This window comes from Quercus suber, unplaced genomic scaffold (genome assembly GCF_002906115.3).
Source record: "Quercus suber isolate HL8 unplaced genomic scaffold, Cork oak 2.0 scaffold_98, whole genome shotgun sequence".
NCBI classification, from domain to species: Eukaryota; Viridiplantae; Streptophyta; class Magnoliopsida; order Fagales; family Fagaceae; genus Quercus; species Quercus suber.
In genome coordinates this window covers 1561476-1582520 of record NW_027069563.1, presented here as the reverse complement: position 1 = coordinate 1582520, position 21045 = coordinate 1561476, and the positions used below count along the sequence as shown (strand labels likewise).

At 35.2% G+C, this 21045-nt stretch overlaps 1 protein-coding gene across 1 annotated transcript; it reads right to left on the bottom strand.

Moving 5' to 3' along the window:
* Positions 1-2106: 2106 nt before the first annotated feature.
* On the bottom strand, positions 2107-6480 carry LOC112028990 (ribulose bisphosphate carboxylase/oxygenase activase, chloroplastic). The gene is made up of 7 exons (XM_024061700.2): positions 6009-6480; positions 5014-5124; positions 4802-4900; positions 4589-4699; positions 4201-4504; positions 3170-3309; positions 2107-3037 (listed from the first exon to the last, which is right to left on the bottom strand). Exons 1-7 carry the CDS (start codon positions 6147-6149, stop codon positions 2495-2497), a joined length of 1449 nt encoding a protein of 482 aa, XP_023917468.1. The 5' UTR covers positions 6150-6480; the 3' UTR covers positions 2107-2494.
* Between the last annotated feature and the right edge of the window lie 14565 nt (positions 6481-21045).

The following is a 21045-nucleotide window of genomic DNA, read 5'->3' as shown; positions in this document are numbered from 1 at the left end:
GAAAATTGTTGTGGAAAATATTTTCATGTGTTTGGATGTATTCTAAAAATGCTATTTTCCAAAAAAATTTCACATTTTCTCAACATCCAAACAAATTTTATTACAAAAAATTTCAACATCACACCCAATTCAACAACAAATTCCAGCAACAACACAACACAACACAACAACAACAACCACAATAAATTTCGGCAACAACAATCCGTTCATCCAAAAAAAAAACAACAACAACAACAACAATCTGGAGCTCGATCGATGCGTGGAGGCAGAGCGATCGGAGCGATCTGGAGCTCGATCGGAGCTCGATCGATGCGTGGAGGCAGAGCGATCTGGAGCTCGATGCGTGGAGGCAAAGCAATCGGAGCTTCTTTCTCACTGCGTGGATCGGACTAGGTTCTGGGACTGAATCGGATCGGACTGGGTTCTTGGAGTGGATCGGACTGCGTCGATCGGACTGGGTTCTGCGACTGGATCGGACTGGGTTCTAGGACTGGATCGGACTGCGTTCTTGCTGGGTTCTTGCTGCGTTCTGGGTTTCTCTTTTTTTTTGGTGGATCGGAGGTTGTTCTGGGTTTCTCTTTTTTTTTTTTGTGGATCGGACTGCTGCGTTCTGGGTTTCTCTTTCTTTTTTTTTGCGTTCTTGGCTGTTGTTCGTTTTGTTGCTGGTTTTCGTTCTCACTCAAGTGCAGCGGCTCTCTTTTCTTTTCTGCGTTGTTGTGTCTGTGTTATTGTGTGAGATCTGGAAATGGTTTGAAGGTAAAATAGAAGCGTAAAACCATTTCCGGGTCAAAAGTGAAAATTTGGTCAAAGATAAGGCATATTTTCTGGAAATTGGATTTTCCTTTGCATTCCAAACACATGGGTCAGGTGGTAAATGATTTCCTGAAATCATTTACCACCAAAACAAACGGACCTAAAGTAAAAGGATTTTGCTAATGTATGCCCTAAGAGCATACAATAATTTTCATTTTTAGAAAAAAAATTCTCGGGATTTGAAAAAGCATTGACAGCTTTTTTAATTCTCAAGAAAATATTTTTAAAAATGAATAGTTTATTGTGTGCACTTAGTGCACACATTAACGAGACCCAAACTTGTTGACAACTTAGCCATCTTGGCTTTTTAGTTTTATATATATTTCCTTTTAACCAAAAAAAAAAAAAAAAAAAAAAAAAAAAAAAAAAAACGAGACCAAAGAAAAATACGTTGTTGAAAAAGTTCTGGCTTGCACGCAAAGGTCGCAAGGCTTTGAAGTATGAACTTTGAACATTTGATTTTCAATTATTGGGACAAGGACTTGACTCGATGCTTTTTGCACTACACCAATGATTCAATGTTGTCATGTAGATGTTTATTTGTTTTTTTCTCTTAAACAAAACAATGAGTCTGAATTTTATTTCAGTAATGAATTATTAATTTTATCAATTTTTTTAATAATTAAAGTTTTGAAAGACTTCTTTCTTCTCCAAAAAAAAAAAGTTTTGAAGACTATGTATTATTATCCTTGCTATCACTTATAATACATTATTCTTTTTTCTTTTTTTGAGAAACTTATAATACATTATTCGAAGGCAAAATTATATACTAATATCTTACAAACTCTTGGGTGTTACATTACAGAGGATCAAAACCATTTACAATTTAAATGAGTCGATTTTTTATAAAAAAATTTCACAAAAAATCACTCAAACTTTAAAAGGAATTTGAGGTTAATGGCAAAATTGAGCCATTTTCTTTTTTTGAGAAGAAGGTAATGAGAACTATTTTCAAAACATCTCAATTAAACTGGCAGTTTAAAAGGAGAAATTAAACTTTAATATAAATTCAGGTGCCTAAATCATAAGTTACACTTCTAAGCTTTTCATCTGATTAATTTGGCTGAACGAATAGAGAAAATTTTAGATCTCCCACAAGCATATTTTGAACATATATGACTGCTATATTGAAGTAACAAACAACTGCGCCAACTGTTCATACTTCATTCCCTGTGACTTTAAGTGCACAAAACCAGCTATGAAGAGAAAATTAGAAAAGAAAGAAAGTGGTAAACAAATGAAAAAGATCTAAATGCATGCAATTGTGCAATGTCTTATTGTTTGGCTGAACAATACAAAGAACAATGTGAATTTAGATATCCATCAAATAACAAGAAAAAATGGATCCTTTAAAGAATTTTATTGACACAAATAAATCAATCAAAATAATGAATTTAATAGAACCCACCCAGCAAAGATTTCAAGCATCATTGATAGATGACGTGAAGTTTTCAATTACAGAGAAAAGGATATTAAACCAATTCATTGGAAATAGGCCCACCAGCTATCAGTGCTACTCATGCCTGTTTCAACATCGTTGACAGTAACTGCAGCTAATCCTTACAAGATGGTGCAAATAAGGGAAAGGCGTATGGATAAAATCTTCCTAATTCAATTTGAAGAAGTCCTAATAGGCTGCCAAAAGAATGCTTGCTGAGTTCGTGTCATAGTTTATCCAAGACTATGACATTCGTGATAAGAGATGTAGACCAGCTTCTAAATCTTCTAGGGTAATAGTCTGAATTTCATCTGTGTCTATACAATCAAAAGAGAGCCTCAGGTCCAAATTCTCTCTAGCATTAACTAGCATTGGATCCACTAAACCACCATTCAACTCCTTACGCTGCTTTTCCGTTGTTTCACTCTCTATCAGTGCTGCCACAGCTTCTTCAGTACAAGAAGGGTGTAACTTAAATCCATACAATGAGCTCTCCTCTGCTTGATTATTCATCTTGATATGGAGAATCTTGGCTAATTCTTCTGAACTGAAGTCGTTAAAATAGAAAAATTTAGTCACCCGTCTGCAGAAGCCTTCATTAGAAGCAATGACACGCTTCATCGGTTCGCTATACCCAGCAAAGATGACCACGACTTTTCCACTGTCCATGACAGACATGATCTCTTCTAAGGCTTCCAATCCATAGTCCTTATCATCTGCCTTCTGCATAGGTATCAGTCGATATGCTTCATCCACAAAAAGAATTCCTCCCTCTGCGTCTTTAATCTGTACATGGTGTTATATTATTAGCTTGTTACAGTAAAGCGCTTATACTTCTCCCTACCCATTTATTTATAAAATAAAATAAAATAAATGGAGAAACATAACAACAACATTTTTTAAAGCCCAGTGGAGTACCTTCCTCCTAGTTTTTGGCCCAGTATGACCAACAAATTCTCCAACCAAATCAGTCCGCTGTACTTCTGTTACCTTGTCAGTCGGTAAAATTCCCACCATATGGAGTAATTTTCCAAGGATTCGAGCTACCATAGTCTTACCTGTTGAATGTAATAATAATCACGTTTTTCCAGTTAATTAAACAAGATAGAACAGAGTAATCTCTTGATACAATCAATGAAAGTGGCGTGGTAAAAAGCAGCAGTTAAAATCCCTTGGAATATGAAAATATTCCAGGTTTCAGAAGAAAATGAGCATCAAATACATGGATAGACATAAAGTACACAAACATATTCAATAACATAATTAACGACCAGCAAGCCCCTTCCTAAAGTATGTCCCTTTTTTTTGGTTTGGGGGGGTGGGGTAGGGGAGACTGGAGAGGGAGGAAACTTAGTTGATCCCAAATAGTTTGGATAAGGCTTTTTATCAAATCAACTCAAGATATTCACATTGTACATAGAAAATCTAATGATTATACACAATAAAAATACCATGCCAAAAAAACACATGTTTTACATTTTTATAATGTTAATTTATAATAGGGTGAATTATACTAACCACCATTGAGATTTGAGGAAACATCATAAACCTCCTATTTTCATAAACAACACTCCACCCCTTGAGGTTTTGATATATTATAACGGATAACCCCTATGATCATTTATGTGCCATTACAAATTAAGTCAAAATACACTTTGTTCAAATTAAAATCTCATCATATAGTATTTACTAACTAGGTTGGTTATATGATCAGGAAAATCCAGAGAACTAAAATAAAATTAGTAACCTCAAGGGGGCTAAGTGTGATTTTTGAAAATAGGAGGTTTATAACATTTCCGCAAAGTTCAAGGGAGGTTACTCACCCATTAAGATGAGATTGTCTTCAAAATACAGAAAGCATAGTATAGCAAAATAAACAGAAATTAGCAGTGTTGACAGCAAATGTAGAAATATCATTATGGGCCAGAAACAATCTTTCTAGAAATTACCTGTTCCAGGATTGCCAAGGAACGCCATATGTGGGGATCTTCTAGCGCCAACTTTCAGCCCAAGGGCCCTACGCCTCTCATCCAAAAGCATCCCCTTTGCCCATTTACGTAGTTGTACTTTGAGCTCATGCAAACCTACTACATTTGATATTTCATTTTCAAGTTCATCCATCTTAGCTTTAGTTTCACTGCATGCTTCAATTGCTTTTCTCTTTCGCTGCTCTTCAAGATGCCAGTGCAATAGTTTCTGCAACTTTTCACTACCAGGGCCTTGTGCAAGATGATTCAGAGGTGTCATGCCCTCCTGCAATCCAAAGTATTACAATTTACTACAGTATAATTTTTTTACTAAAATGCAAATATGGCATGCAATTGTAACCCACAGTACATTATCCTTAGCACTACAGTCAGCATTGTACTCAAGCAATGTCTTGACAGTAGAGCAGTCTTCAGCTCGAAGTGAATACCAAACAGCAAGGTGTAATGGTGTCATTCCATTCTGCATCAATAAGACAGGAAAAGAAGACATAAGAACACTTTCAAACCCTTGTGTTAACTCAAACTCTTTAAAAATAAATCATAAGTTGAGAAGAAAATGCACATTTGCTTTGGATTCAATAAGAGCACCATGAGCTAGAAGCAACCGTGCAGCATCACTGCACCCATTCTTTGCTGCCATGTGCAATGGAGTTTCTCCGTACTGCAAAGCACAACAAGTCCATGAGAATAAGCTCAAAAAAAATCCAAGCATCATAATGATCTAGATCATCCAAATTTTTGCCAAAGGAAAATAATTACAATGAATCTACCTACCATGTTCTTGGCTTCCAACTCGACCTTTCCTGGCCCTTGCCAATCAAGAAGAAATTGAACTATCTCAGCCCTGTTGTAACCAGCAGAAACATGAAGTGGTGTCTGTGCCATCTGCAATCAAGCCAAAAATAAATAAAATAAAAGGATGCATAAAAAGAAGATTAAACAACTGTGTAAAACATGCGGATTCAGGAATGCACAAAATTCATGATAAAGCATAGTCCTTGATATATTATTTAAAACTAGATGCAAATATAAACAAAAAGAAAAAGCCTAACAAAATATGATAGCTCATAGCTCATACCCACTATTTATCAATTCCACACCTACGTTATCTGAAGTTACTACTCATATGATCCGTGTTCATCCTACCTACTCTAGATCATTCTCATTCTTTATATCCATATACCCCTATTCAGCAATGATAACTTCTCTAGTCTAATTAAACCAAGTCCATTTTATCACTACATGACACACATTATGCAAGCTCGTTGTGAAGTTAACTAATTAGATCCCTCATAACTAATGTGTGATTAAAAAGAGCAAAGACTCAATGCAATCCTTAATGCACACTGATAGAAAATTCATTAACCAGTAACCCAACTGTGAACAAGCTATATCAATCTCCATCTCCATCTCTGTCCTTGGATCTCATTAAAACATCATTTGGGGCTGCTTATGACTTCTCTATATTTAACTAAATTACATCTACATAGACCCTACCAAATACATTTCCAAATCACCAAAAAAAAGACAATAATAATAAAAAGAACAATGCTTTTTTTTTGTCTGGACTCGGACAATGACATTCTGGATTGCCTTGATAAACTAATACAACAAAAATACATGCCTTGCCTAACCCACCAAAGTTCAAACTTTTCAAACTCCAAATTAATTGATACAATACAATTATCACAACCCAATTCACCCACAAACTTAAAGAAACACATAGACCCAAAAACAAAAACGAAGAAGGAAGAGAAGGGTGATCTTACAACGGGGTTTGTGTCGTTGAGAAGAGAGGGGTTGTCACGGAGTAGCCTCTGAAAGCCAAGAAGGTCACCAGACTGAGCGTAGCCATGAATGGTGAGCGGCTTTGCAGATCTTGAGCGATGATCGTTTGGCCTATGCATCATCCCCCAATCAGTGTGTGTGTGTGTGTGTGTGTTTTTTTTTTTTTTGGTTTTGTGGGTCACAGTGTGTGTCTCTCCAATTACAACAAAGAAATGATGAAAATTGGAGAGACAAAACAGAAAGAGAGAAGAGGATTGAGAGGTTGTGTTTGTTTATATAATATGCTAGTAATTGTGAGAGAGGAATTTTGATTACAGTCTTTGGCGGTCAGTGAAGAAAGAACTAAAGGAGGAAAGGAAACCCAACCCCGCGTCCGACTCTCGCGTCCGATTCTCACACAATTTTAGTATCTCCTCTTTTTCTTTTTCTCTCTTCCTGGTGCCAGCTGCCTGCCTTGGCTGGTTTGACTCCTCTGTTTTTTCCTTTTTTGAAACTCGTTTTTTTTGTGGAAAATATTTTTTTTTTCTTTTTTTTACTTGATATAAAGAAACTGTGTGCCGACCTTTTTAGTAAGAATTTTTCATTTTTAGAATGGTTTAAGATCCGCTTATTTTGCTGAAATTAAAATTTTTTTTGTTAAAAGTATTATAAATAAATATAAAAGTTAGCTAAAATAGTATAGTAGGATCCATTAATAATACCAAAAAGTGTCATGAGTCTCGTAAATAACAATAAAAATAAATTAAATAATAAAATAAACTAATTTTTTAAGTTGGAGCCAACCGCACGTATATTATTTCACTCTGTCCACAAAACATTCTAAAAATGTTGTGATGGATGAAAATGAGAATTTAAGCCTATACCATAATTGAGCTCATTGTGTCCATCAAGGGACTGCTTTGGCACTTATTGTTATGGATTAGTTTGGTGCGTAAATAAGGAAAGTTTTTAAAGTAATATTTTGAGTACTTTGAGACAAATGGGGTATGGCACTTATTGTTATGGATTAGTTAGGTGCGTGAATAAGGAAAGTTTTTAAAGTAAATGTTTTGACTTTTGAGTAATTTGAGACAAATTGGGTATAGCTGCAACTTGCAAGCGTACTGCAGTTCTAGCACATGAGGTTTATTACCTTTAAATTTTTTAATGGAAAATTCCTTAGGGAAAAGATCAAATTATTAATTCTGATGATAGGATTTTGCTTTCTTATCCAGCACTGCTTTTGTTTTTCTTAGATGGATGAGGACGTTTTATTAGATAAACAAGTACAGAAATCAAAAGTACAACCAGAACACCAAGCCTACAACTCAGAGCAACTAAGAACCCTCCTGGGAAATGCTATGATTCTGTCCATCCTCTAATAATATTTGTTGGGTTAATTATACTTTCACCTACCCCTTTGTCTATTGGGTCGTTCACGATATCCTCTTTAAACTTTTGAAAATAAGCATATAGCCCATTGTAGTCCATTTTGTTGTTTAGATCAATCATAATCTTTTTATTTCTTTTATATTCTCTATTGAAATGATTAAAATACCCTTGAGGGAAGAAGTACAATTGACCCAATACTTAATGGTTTGTTTTGTAAGTGGGAAAATGTCATACACAAGTAACAGGTATAAGCCAGCAAAAGAGTGTTACTGGCCGTCTCGAACTCCATTGAAAAATACGTTAACGGAAGAGGATTTAGGAAGAAAGTTTTTCAATTGTGGTAAATAAAAACAAAACCCATATTGTTCTTATCCCCAAGATTCAGGACCCTGAAAACATTGCCAACTACAGACCCATCAGCCTGTGTAATTCGGTTTATAAGATCATCACTAAAATTATTGTGGCTCGGATTAGACCCCACTTGGATAGATTAATATCTCCCCTCCAAGCTGCTTTTGTTCCGGGAAGAAGAGGTGTAGATAACTTTATCATTGTCCAGGAATTAGTCCATTCTATTGGTAGAACTAAAGGTAAAAATGGTCTCATGGCTATCAAGATTGATCTTGAAAAAGCATATGACAAGATTGAATGGAGTTTTATCCGAGAAATGCTTCTTAACTTGAACTTCCCTAGTAATCTGATTGAGCTTATCATGAGTTGCCTATCATCGGTTTCCTCCTCCCTCCTCTTTAATGGGGGCTGCCTTGAACCTTTTAGGCCTTCGAGAGGAATTAGGCAAGGGGACCCCCTCTCCTCTTACCTTTTCATCATCTGCATGGAGTACTTGAGCCATTTGATTGAGTTGAAGTGTGTAGACAAGAGCTGGAACCCAGTTAAGACCTCCAGAAATGGGCTGTCATTCTCTCATCTCTTCTTCGCAGATGATTTAGTCCTCTTTGCTCATGCTAACCCGGAGAGTTGTCTAGCCATCAGGGATGTGCTTAGTGATTTTTGTGCAAAGTCGGGTCAAACCATAAGTACAGCGAAATCTCGGGTTTTTTTCTCCACGAATGTTGACTCAGACCAAAGAGAAGCTTTGTCTAACCTTCTTGGCTTTACCCCAACCTCTAACTTGGGTAAGTATTTGGGATTTCCGCTTAAACGTCCAGGCAATCGCAGGCAAGATTTTTCCTTTGTCCTAGATAGAGTTAAGAAAAAACTCGCGGATTGGAAAGCTAATCTTTTATCCATGGCGGGTAGGATGGTACTAATTCAATCCTCCTCCTTAACTATTCCTGCGTATGTTACGCAAAGTAACCTTTTGCCAAGCAAGGTTTTGGATGGTATTGACCGGGTAAATAGGAATTTCCTTTGGGGATCCACGGATCAAGCTAAGAAAATGCACTGGGTTAATTGGAGTAAAGTCACAAAACCAAAAAATCTTGGTGGGTTGGGTCTTCAAACAGCTAAAGGCAGAAACACGGCCCTCCTAGCCAAGCTTAATTGGAGGATGCACACAGAGGGTAATGCTCCTTGGTCAAAAGTCCTAAAGCTGAAATATTGTACTAGGCAAAGAATCAATTCCAGAAACGCAGCTAGGCTTGCTTGCTCCCCCACGTGGAAAGGGTTGAGGAAAGGAGAAGAGGTGTTTAAAAAGGGAGTTAAATGGGTGCCTGGTCACGACAGCAAGCTAAACTTCTGGTATGACTATTGGTCTGATCTTGGTCCCTTAAGGAATCTTATTCAAGGCCCACTCCCCCGAGAGACTGAGAACCTCCAAATCAGGGATGTGCGCTCTACTAGTGGTTGGGAATGGCCCACTATTCCATTTGAGCTTCCTCTAGAAATTAAGGCCACTGTCCAGGCAGTTCCAACACCCGTTTTTGCGAGAAGTGGGGATAAACTAGCTTGGAAACTCTCCCCTAAAGGGGATTTTGATGCTAAGAGTGCTTATCTCTTAACTTCAGACTCTCAGGACACTAACGCCTTTAATGGCACCTGGATTTGGAAGCTCTGTACCCTCCCAAAGATCCAAATGTTCATGTGGAAATGTTTACATCAGGCCATAGGTGTGAAAGAATGCTTGGCTGCTAGAGGCATGCAGTTAAATATTTCTTGCCCAATGTGCAATGCATCTAATGAATCCATTATCCACGCTCTCCGAGATTGTAATGTGGTGAAACCAACATGGCATCAACTCGGAGTTCTCAACAACAACTCTACTTTCTTTTCTCAGGGAATCAAAGATTGGCTGAGCACCAATGCCAAGTCAAAATGGTTGTCTTCCTCGAATCACCCTCCTTGGAATGTGTTGTTTCCCTTTGCTATTTGGCTTATCTGGAATCAGCGCAACCAAACGGTCTTCAAGGGTAAAGGAGCAAACCCACAACTGGCAAAGAGTATCATCATGCAAGCAACAGAGTATGCTTTATGCATCAGCCGGCCTAGTAGGAACCAAACTAGAGTGATTAGACAGATCAGATGGGAAAAGCCAGATTCAGGTTGGGTTAAATTAAACACTGATGGGTTAGCTTCTGATCTCTAGAATATTGCGGGGTGTGGAGGACTGATAAGGGATAATCAAGGGAATTGGCTTGGGGGGTTTTCGAGACATATTGGACTCACTAACAGCTTCATGGCTAAGGTTTGGGCGCTTCAAGACGGTCTTCAGCTTTGCCACCTCATGAACCATCACTCTATCATTGTTGAGTTGAATGCCAGTGCATTAGTTACTGCTCTTAACAACCCAGGTTATACCAACACCATTCTTTCCCCTCTTTTTGATGACTGCCAGCAGCTGGTTGCTCGCTTTCCTCAATGCCGTATCAGACATATTTTCTGAGAAGCCAACATGTGCGCAGACAAGTTGGCTAGGATAGGACTCAAGCAATCAATAGATTTTGTTTCCTTGTCTAGTTCGCCTGTGGACTTGATCCCTCTCATTGAGGCAGATAAGTGTGGTTTGTACATGAACAGAGTAGGCCCTGTTAGTGCCTCTGTTTCTTAGTTTGTTTAATTGAATTCCAGTTTACCAAAAAAATAAAATAAAATAAAATAAAATAATAAAAACAAAATGCATCCTGTGGATTCTTTGAATATTAACTACTGGGGTTATTGGGCCATTTACAATTTGGCCCCCTTAAGGGTATTTTAGTAACTTTAGTATGAATATTAAAAGAATCAAAATATTTCATTATATGTTTTAAAAACTGGATCAGACCTACCAGTCCGACCAGTTGAACCAGAAACTTGAGACCAATCCAGTCAAGAAAAATGCCTAAAACCAAATAAAAACTAAGAAAAACTGGAAAAAAAAAAAAAAAAAAAAAAAAAAAAAAAAAAAAAAAAAAAAAAAAAAAAAAAAAGTTGGATGCCAGTGCATTAGTTACTGCTCTTAACAACCCAGGTTATACCAACACCATTCTTTCCCCTCTTTTTGATGACTGCCAGCAGCTGGTTGCTCGCTTTCCTCAATGCCGTATCAGACATGTTTTCCGAGAAGCCAACATGTGCGCGGACAAGCTGGCTAGGATAGGTCTTAAGCAATCAATAGATTTTGTTTCCTTGTCTAGTCCGCCTATGGACTTGATCCCTCTCATTGAGGCAGATAAGTGTGGTTTGTTCATGAACAGAGTAGGCCCTGTTGGTGCCTCTGTTTCTTAGTTTGTTTATTTGAATTCCAGGTTACCAAAAAAAAAAAAAAAAACAGTACTGGGATAGTGTCCCTCCCTCTCACGTGGCCCCATTTGCTTCTTCCACTATTTTGTTACAATAAGTTTTATTTTGCTTTTTCTTTTCTTTTTTTAATACGGACTTGTATTCATCCAGTTTTTTTGCTAAAACATATGTCTTGAAAAAAAAAATTATGGTTCATATAACTATTTAAAATAAACATTTTTTTTTCTTTTTTAATACAAATAATAGTATCTAAATCTCTTTGAATTTTTGACTATTTTCTATGGTATGTAAAGTTTTCATCCTACACACACAAGATTATTATATAGAAGAATCTCTTGAAGGTAGTTCTAAGACGTTGACAAAAAATTTCAACCCAACATGTCATGAATATTACGAAGCAGAAACAAAAATTTCTAATTGTTCATAATTCATATGCCAAATTCGTGGGCTGCTATTGGGCCTCACCTCCAGGCCTAAAATTGTTAGACTAGACCAACCAGTGAATCTGTGGTCCTATAATCCAAATTGGAGACCAAGTGGATACCCATGCTGTGAGGCATTTATTTAAAGGGACCAAGAGAAAGCAAGTTGTGCAAGCAACCTCGATAAGCTTATCCACAATGTGACCCCAAAAGTCAAAATCAGAATGAAACAAGACATGGTCTTTGCTTCCTAATGTTGGAATGCCTATATGGTCAAATTTACTCAAAACTTTCAAACAAACTTTCCCAAATATTCAAAGTAATAACCAAATTTAATTAGTATGTCTTTGAAAGCGTAGGGGTTGAATGTTAATGATGACAAATGGAAGGGAGGAACATGGGTGCACGTGGGCTATGAATAAGAACAGTCTTGCCGTTTTTTTTTTTTTTCAAGGTTCCACTTTTAGACTTTTTATGTTTTATAATATGTAAAAGCCTTATCTTCCGAGTTTTGCTTTTGTAATTTGTCAAATTAAACATTTTATAGGAGAGAGATAAGATCAATTCAAACAAAGGACTATATGGATAGTGAAAGAGGGATTCAATGGCTGCGAGGAATATAAAGTAAAATCCACAATGGCATTGGGCAATGGTTTTTGAAGTCAATTTTGTGTATTATTTCCTCAACTTCTGAGTATTTGAGAATTAGCGGCATGACTAGAGGATCAACCTTGTGGGGTATGTTAACATATAATACTAATCTTTTAGCCGAAAAGAGAAGAAATAAATGACATAAATTAGGTATTGTTTATTTGTCAAATTAAACATTTTATAGGAGAGAGATAAGATCAATTCAAACAAAGGACTATATGGATAGTGAAAGAGGGATTCAATGGCTGCGAGGAATATAAAGTAAAATCCACAATGGCATTGGGCAATGGTTTTTGAAGTCAATTTTGTGTATTATTTCCTCAACTTCTGAGTATTTGAGAATTAGCGGCATGACTAGAGGATCAACCTTGTGGGGTATGTTAACATATAATACTAATCTTTTAGCCGAAAAGAGAAGAAATAAATGACATAAATTAGGTATTGTTTTGCATGCTACATGACATTCATGTGCTTTAAGTCTACATTTTATTCTCTTATTATTAACAAATTTTGGATTAAAAAAAAATAAAGACGTGAGTGTGTATACTTTGTTATAAAAATAATAATTAAAATAAATAAAATAAAAAATAGTGTTATGTCAGTATGAGTCATAACTCACGTTAGAAAAGAAATAAGAATGGATTTCAATATTTTATATCAAAAACTTAAAACAATTGGAAAAAAATGGAGTTTCAACTTTCAAGAGAGTTAGATCATTGCTTAGCATTCTCTTCTTTCTCTATGCATTTGAAATTATGTGTTAAGACTAATCTAAGAATAAAATCATCATTCTGAGAAAAATGAAAATCAATATAATATCATTAGAATATACTATTTACTTTAAAACTGAAAGTTAATTTGTTGAGAGTATAAATAAGTCTATTCATGATTAATTAGACAACTATAATTGAATATCCTCCAAATGGAGCTCTTAATTTTTCATATCCTTATCCGGCAACCACCGGTCCACCACCTTTTTCTTTTTCTTTTGCATTCCCTTTCAAATTTGTTTCAATACTGTGGACTTCAAACTTTAAACCGCCCCGCCTTTAAAATACAATTAAAAAAAAAAGTTTCAACTCTTTATTTATTTCTTTACGGCTAAATATGTTAAAATAGGTGAGAAATTGAAAATATAAAATATACATAAAAATACAAAAATTACGTGGTTCAGTCTTACGATTTACGTATACAGAGAAAACTCTTAAAAATTAAATCTTTGATATATAAGTTTGGTACAAATCTTTGTATTACAATAAACCCAACATAAGTATATATAATAAATTAAACCGTAAAACCATACACAAATTATGGTTAATAAGTTATAGTAGAAGAATAAGGCTTAACTTATACGTAATATTGGGCTTGAACTTATACTAACGAGCTAGTATATTTGTACCACTTACTATTAAAGGTTTTTTCTTTTTCTTCTTCTTCTTTGTTGAACATTAGTTGAGTTTGAGGGATTTTCTAATGGCATTTAAAAACATGAAGGAGTGGAAAGCCTACTCATGTTAATGGCGTGCAAATTCAAACTCCAACGCAGAGCCAATGTGTGAATGACGTGGATTGGGCCCCTGAAGTTCCCATCCATGTCTGGTGGCTAACTTCATCACCCGTGGGTCTACATTATTCTCTGTGACCCACCAACACCAACGCCTTCCCTAAAACCCAAACCTCTTTCAAACTCACCACCATTTACTCTCACATTGTTGCAAATTGCCAAACCCAATACCCATCATGTATGTTATTATACCCATGCTCATCCATGCCCATCAATCTCTACCATGTAATGTGCCACATTCAAATGAGTAGCTCTAGTACTGTATAAAATATTGCAACTTTTGCAACGAATATCTAACATGTCAGACTGTCATTAGTTGTTTGTCATTTTTATATAAACTCATAATTTTTTCTTCATCACTCATAATCTATGCGTGAATAATTGTAGCACAAATTATGACATTTTATGTTATCTTTAAACTTTTGCATTGAAATATCAAATAATTAAAAAATGCCGACACTTTTTGGGTCATAGTCATGGCTGAGTCAGAAATTGAGACCTTCATTATTCATGACTCACACTTTTCTCCCTCGATTGTTCTGATTTCATCTTTCTAAATTCAATGCTGACGGGGTTTCATTCTCACTAAAATGGGTTTTCTCTTTGCTTTTAATTCACCGAGTCACCATTGATGGAGTTTATATAGATCAATATGGTACTCCAAATTATAATTGATTCTTGAATACTTGCAATGACGTGAATGGAACAAAAGTAACTGCCATTGGGGAATTCACCAATAAGATATCAATTCATCAATCTCAACGTTACTAGTATTGTTTTTTTTTTGTTTTTTTTTTTTATATATGATGTATTGTTTAAGACTTAGCAAAGGGATCGATGTCACTGTAATTCCATGTAGGTTATTGTTGTAGTTTACTAAATAATAAGACAATGCAGGTCCCTTCTCTTCGCATATTACAAGATCTAATTAATTAATTATGTCCTACCTTATTTCCATAAACAAATTCAAAGTTCAAACCAATTAAATACTTGGGTTAAAAAACTCTTTGACTTCTTACTCCATTGATGGTCTGTCTGACACTCAATTGCATCATATATTCCATACAGAAAAATATGAAGAAATGGCAGTATCAATCAGGTTCATACATAGTGACCACAATACCGAAACAAAAACACATTATTGAAAGATAAAAGGAGAAAAAGATTAAGCAAACAAAATCAAATGAAACAAAACAAACAGGATAAAGGAAGAAGGATAATACAAGATAATAGCTAAAATATATATATATTTTTCCCCTCCAATGGTGTCATTGTCAATTTCATCCCACAAATTTTAAAATTTGCAATTGATCCATTAAAAATTGAAAAATTAAGAAATTAATGGTAAGTTTTGATTATTAATAAACCAAGATAATAACAAAGTTGCTCAATCACTAAAAAAACAATATAAGAGTAAAATATATTTCAGTCCATTCACAAGGTTGCCCAATAACATGTGGCATGAGATTGTGGAAGAATCGTGCTTGCAATTTGCAGCCTGAAAAAGACCATAAGAAAGCAATATTTAAACATTCTTAATCACAACATTCACAATCACAACTTGTTAAATTTATTCATTGCCTTTAATAGTGAGAGCAAAACACAGTACAATAAAAAGTTTTTCAGCACTATTCCATGAAAGAGTAACTTTTTTTTTTAAACTACTGTTTAGTTTATTAATTCTTATTGATACCATGCAAGTTTTGGAGCACGCAGTATTTTCGAATTTGCTGGTTTATTTGTTTACTTTTATGTGTGATTCACAAACCCATTTGAGTGTTTCCCAAAGACAATTCAAGCATTGCTTGATACTTCTCGAAACTTTTGAAGACCAAAATTTTCAAAAATATGGATTCAGCGTTGCCCTTGATTTGTAAAGCTGTGAATACTTAAACGAAACAATTTTAGTAAACCAAACGTGCAGGGGATGTATTAGTCAACGAAAAGGTTTTTCACAATTTAGATAAGCCACACTCATAGGTCACCATGGAATAATGACCTAAAAAAATCTATGCCTCAATAGTGTTTGTTGGGTAACATTTGGTTTTCATCTCACAGTGGATAGCATTATAGAGGCATGAAATTTTTGACTTTTGCTAAATAAATTAAAGTAAGATCACGGAGGTAAATCACGTCTTATCAGGCAGAATATATTACGAGATTCTCTAATTGGCATGCAGCCCCAGCATAAATAAGTCATGCATCAATCGAACCCAGAGTGTTCTACGGCGAGGTTGACATCTTTATTTATTTGCTTACAACTAAGTTATACAAATTCATGCAATCAAGTTTTTCATTATTTTGTTTTAATAATTAAAATTATGATGTAGTTTGTTTGCTCTCTAGAAGTCTTATCCTAGCTTCTTCAACCAATCAAGCTAGGTCAGATAATGCACACGGCCACTATTTTAAATACTTTCTCAATCGCATATGTGCCTTCGGCAAAAGAAAACAAATTCTCATTGAGTCATTCCTCAAGTGTTTTTGTGGCTAACAGTGTTTTGAGGATGTCATTTTGTTTATTATTATTATTATTTTTAATATTAATTAAGTGTATATATGTGGCTTAATTTAGTGAAGTGGGCTTTGTTGGGTACATCTATGACCTCATTATATATACTAATCCGATTATAAACATGCCGTTTTCTCAACAACCAAAAAAAAAGGCTATCTTATTTATTTATTTTTTTTAATTCATATATGGGCCATGCATCACGTAGGCGGTGACGTGGAATCCCGCAGCAATATTTATATATGTGTGTTAGGTCTCATTGTTATGTGAATGATGAGCACTAGAGAATTTTGCGGCTTTCAGGAATTTTCCTTTTCATCATATTTTTCACGACTACATGTGTAAAATGGTGTTGTAAAGTCATGAGGAAAATAAAGTAGTAGAAAGGAAAAATAACTACTCCACTAATAAGAAGTGACACATTGATCACGTCTCATCTCATCATGCACTAGCTAGCAGATAATTAAATCGTGAATCTCATTCTTCCTCCTCTGTTGACCCTCTTATTTCGAATAAGTGTTATGTTCATAACATTATTACAATACTTTTATTTTATAATAAATCATAAATGGTAAGTTGTTTTTTTATTCTAATTTGAACTTATTACTGAAATTACTTTCTTACCTACCAATAATAACATGTCACTTAAGATTTGCTATAAATTAATGTTGTTAAAATATTATGAACATAATATTTCTTTATTATCCATAACGTGTTGTACGTCCTCCGTGCAAGTTTGTCGTCATATATATCTCATGTTTGTAGACAAGACAATAAATTTGCTCATTTGTTTTAACTAAACGTGTCACAGGCATTGATGATTACTCAACTTAAATTAAAGAGAGTCTTTATTTTATTAAACAAACTTTTTTTCATAATGTACCTTTTGCTTTTCGTAATGAATAAAATTCATAGTTTCCTATCAAAAAAAGAAAAAAAGAAAAAAAAGAAAGAAATAATACATTTGGAGTTCAAGGATAGTTTAGTAGTAGTATTATTTTTCATGGAGTCTCATATTTATAGTTTAAATTCCACCTTCCCCTTCCCCCTATTTACGTATTAAAAAAATAAAATTAATGCTTACAATAGTACAATGTATTTTACATGTTATGGGGTTTTTTTCTTCCCCTTTTTTCTTTACCTACCACCCATTTGAGTAACCATCATAACTATGTAAGTACGGGTTTTATGAAGATAATCCTATTTGTAATCCCAAAGCCAAATATTTTACATAGAAGTTTAATCCTGATCTGCATTCAATATTAGTAGGACTTGAGAAAAAAAATTTCTTTGGTATTTGTATTTGGAAAGTCTTAAGAAAGATTTATATAGACAAACTCACTTAAAATATGATACAAAATTACCTAACAAACCCTTGAGAATAGTAGATAAAATGTTTCACACTTATTTACAAATAATTAAAGCAAATAAATTTGTACTATTTAGATAGGTAGTAGACTCTCACACTAGTTACAAAAAAAATAAAATAAAATAAAATAAATAAATAAATAAAGCCCACAAGAAACTCACTATTTATAAACTATATGAAAGCTAATGCATTAGTTGTTTTCTGACACAACAATTACACTCCTTAAATAGCAAAAGAAAAGTAAAAAATGACATATTAAAAAAAGAAGATAAGAAATAAAAAAGCAGATCATCTCTTAGTGTTACAAGATGATAAATCCACTAATAGCAAAATTGTACCAACTTTTTTAAAGCGATTTTCTACAAAAACATGAGTTGGCCTAATAAGTTGTCCTTAATTATTTGCAAATGTCCATCAACCTTCTCGCATACTATTGTCATTATTCTATCTTGTTAATAAGGTTGTGATATTTTTCGTCGTCTAGTGATAAAGAAGAGATTGGACTCCAACTATCATCAATTAGAGGTAGGATTTATATATTATCTCCTAGTAGAGATAATTCGTTCAACATATCATTATTTTTCTTGTGGTCAAGTCTTCTAGCAAATCCTTAGTTTTTTTTTTTTTTAATATTTATTAATTTACTCTACATTTTGCATGTATTTGATTGCTATTTGAATAACAAATAGCCTTTTACCACTAGATACAATAAATTTATTGAAAGTCGATTCCTTTATTTCTTTGGCTTTATAAGATAGATTAATTAGGTTTTGTGCCTCATAATTTGTTTCACCACCATAAGCTAATTCACATGAAATAATCATTTTGTTTTTAGCAAATTCTTGATATGGCCGGAAGAATTTTTCTATGATTCTCCACCCTATTGAGCTTATTATCTAGAATGTGAAATATTTTTCTTGCTAAACAAGATAGTAATGTTTTAATGAATATGGGGAATTGAATCCATTGATTTGCTGCTGGAGCTTCAAAAATCTTGGGTGGAACCCCACCTTCTCATTTATCCAATATTAGTCATGATTACACTCACATTTGTAATTATAAACAGTCAAACACCAAAAATTTCTAAACTAACCAAAATATTCCTTGAACCTCCAAAACAATTAAAATACTCTCAAAATCAACAAAATGAATAGTTTACTTATTGAGTTGCAGTAGACTCAGGGTTAGTTCACTTAACAATAGAATTAAGTAACTAAAGACTACACTTCTCAAAAAAAAAAAAAAAAAGTAACTAAAGACTATTACTCAAGGTTAGTTTCTTTATTTGACAAATATATAGGTCTACATTTGGTTTGGACCTCTTAGATCATGAATTAAAATTGAAGGTGATTCTAAAATTTTTGTTGATGGTCTCCCTAAAGAGTAAAGATTCTAGGCATGCTTAGCCCTTTCTGTTTTTATTAAAATGCTATGAAAGATTTTGAAGTTTGTAATTTTTTTTTAGTCATGTGGGAGGCAAACAATACGACAGTCACTGTTAATTAAGTGAGCAATGTTGTCAATCGCACACTGGTGTGCTTGCTCCCTGTCCCACAAAGCTGCTCTAGGCTTCGGAGTTTGATCTTTGTTTTTCTGTTGGCTCTGTTTAATGTTCAAGTGCTGAAATTAAGGAGAGTAATCAGGAAGAAAATACTTCTAAACCACCTTAATTCTAGGAGGCAGACAACCAGCACAATTCAAATATCCATAACTAGCTTTCCTTATTTTTTATGGCAAGTCTAATGGCTGTTACATATGATTTGCTCCCCTTTTTTTTCCCTTTAATTTGTACATATCCATTTAAGAGTTCATTTGACTAGGCTATTTAGGAGTTTAAAAACGTGTTTTTAAAATCCAAAACATCATTTTATAACCAAAACTACATTTCACAAGAGCTTATACGAAACGCACCCTAAATAGACAATATACATAATGTAATAGTTTCTATATACATGAAATACCCAGTCTCTAGTGGCGACTCTAAAAATTCTTTTTAGGGTGGTCATTAAAAACAATTAAATTAAAAAATTTTAATTGTGCGGGCCAAAAATGAGGCTATCGGGCTGAAATCTCACTTGGGCTCACAATTTATTTGTGTGGTGGGTTTGAATTTCCTACCTTGGGTCATTCCTGACGCAGAGACTCAATGAGGTCACTTTTCTCTCTCTATGTTGCTGCCCTCTTCCTTCACTCCCTTCTACTCTTTGTTTCTTTCTCTCTTTTCTCCAAAATTTCCAACCCCTTTTTCTCTTTCATTTCTCATATTTATACCTCCAAATTAGTAGAGAGGCTATGATCACCTCCATGGTTAGTGCAATGGGAGGTCCAATATTATCGACCATAAGTGGATAGTTAGGTGGGAGTGGGATATGGTGAAAGTGGCCTTGGAACTTGATTCCTACTCTACAAAGCATGCCCGGCGGCAATGCTTTTGGGCACTTCTGGGTATGCAAATGATGGTATGTTCGGACATTATTCCTATTTCATTGTTCGGTAAAGGTCCCCGAGTAAGGATCAGGTGAAAACACCTGGGCCTGCAATTCATGTGGGCCTAGAATGAGGCCATGGGCTGCATTGTTGCGTTGGAACTTTAGGCCCAAATGTGTTTGGGCCCCACGGGACCATACCATACCCCCTTGACTCGTGTCCAGCTAATCTGGTGGCCCTTGAGCCTAGCTTCTAACAAGGGAGTTAGCAACCATAGGCCCATTTGCGCAGTTTGGGCCCAATCCCAGATGGGCCCGGGGGAGGCGCACCGTACATTAGCCCCCCCTGATTCGTGCACGGTGATCGAGGACGAATCAAGGAGCCTCGGGCACAGTTTTCATCCGGTAAAACCGATCGGCATGCATTGGGAGGTTGAGAGGCCAATTAATCCGCCCTTAAAAGACGCGTCGTGCCTGACGGTTGGTTCTACCATCATCATTTCCCGACGGTTTGCGAACCGAGGCGATGCGCATGCAACGGTTGTGATGGGACTCGTAGAGTTTCCCGCGCCTCATTTAATGGGTGGCATTTACTCTCCTTTCTGGTTCCTATAAATCTCCCATTTTGAATCATTTCTCCATTTTTTCACTCTCCTCTTTTTGAATTTTCTCTTCTGCCGTGCATCCATCTCGCACTGTTTGATCAACCCAAAGCCTCTCCCTTCCTTTTAGCCCAAAGTAAGTTCTCTAGCTCCTTCTATTACTTCAATTTCTTTCTTCAAATTTCCTCCTTTACACTTAGAGTTTTAAGATTGGTTTTGCTTACCTTTTGAATACTGAGGTGTCATTGGCCACCTTTAGGCAGAGGTTTAGTATCCCCAATGATATGGAAGTGGCGTACTGCCACGAGAGTGAGTTTGATCTCCACATAGGGGGTAATACTGATTTCTTCCCCTTAATGTCGAACCTGGAGGGCGGGGTTAAGTTTCCTATGGACCTACATCTACTTAACACTCTTAGATACT

Coding starts and splice junctions, on each gene's coding strand:
- LOC112028990 (XM_024061700.2), bottom strand. CDS start 6,149: ATGATGCATAGGCCAAACGATCATCGCTCAAGATCTGCAAAGCCGCTC. Junction 4,700..4,801: donor TTATTGAATCCAAAGCAAAT/GTGCATTTTCTT, acceptor TTATTGATGCAG/AATGGAATGACACCATTACA. Junction 3,038..3,169: donor GGCCAAAAACTAGGAGGAAG/GTACTCCACTGG, acceptor CACCATGTACAG/ATTAAAGACGCAGAGGGAGG.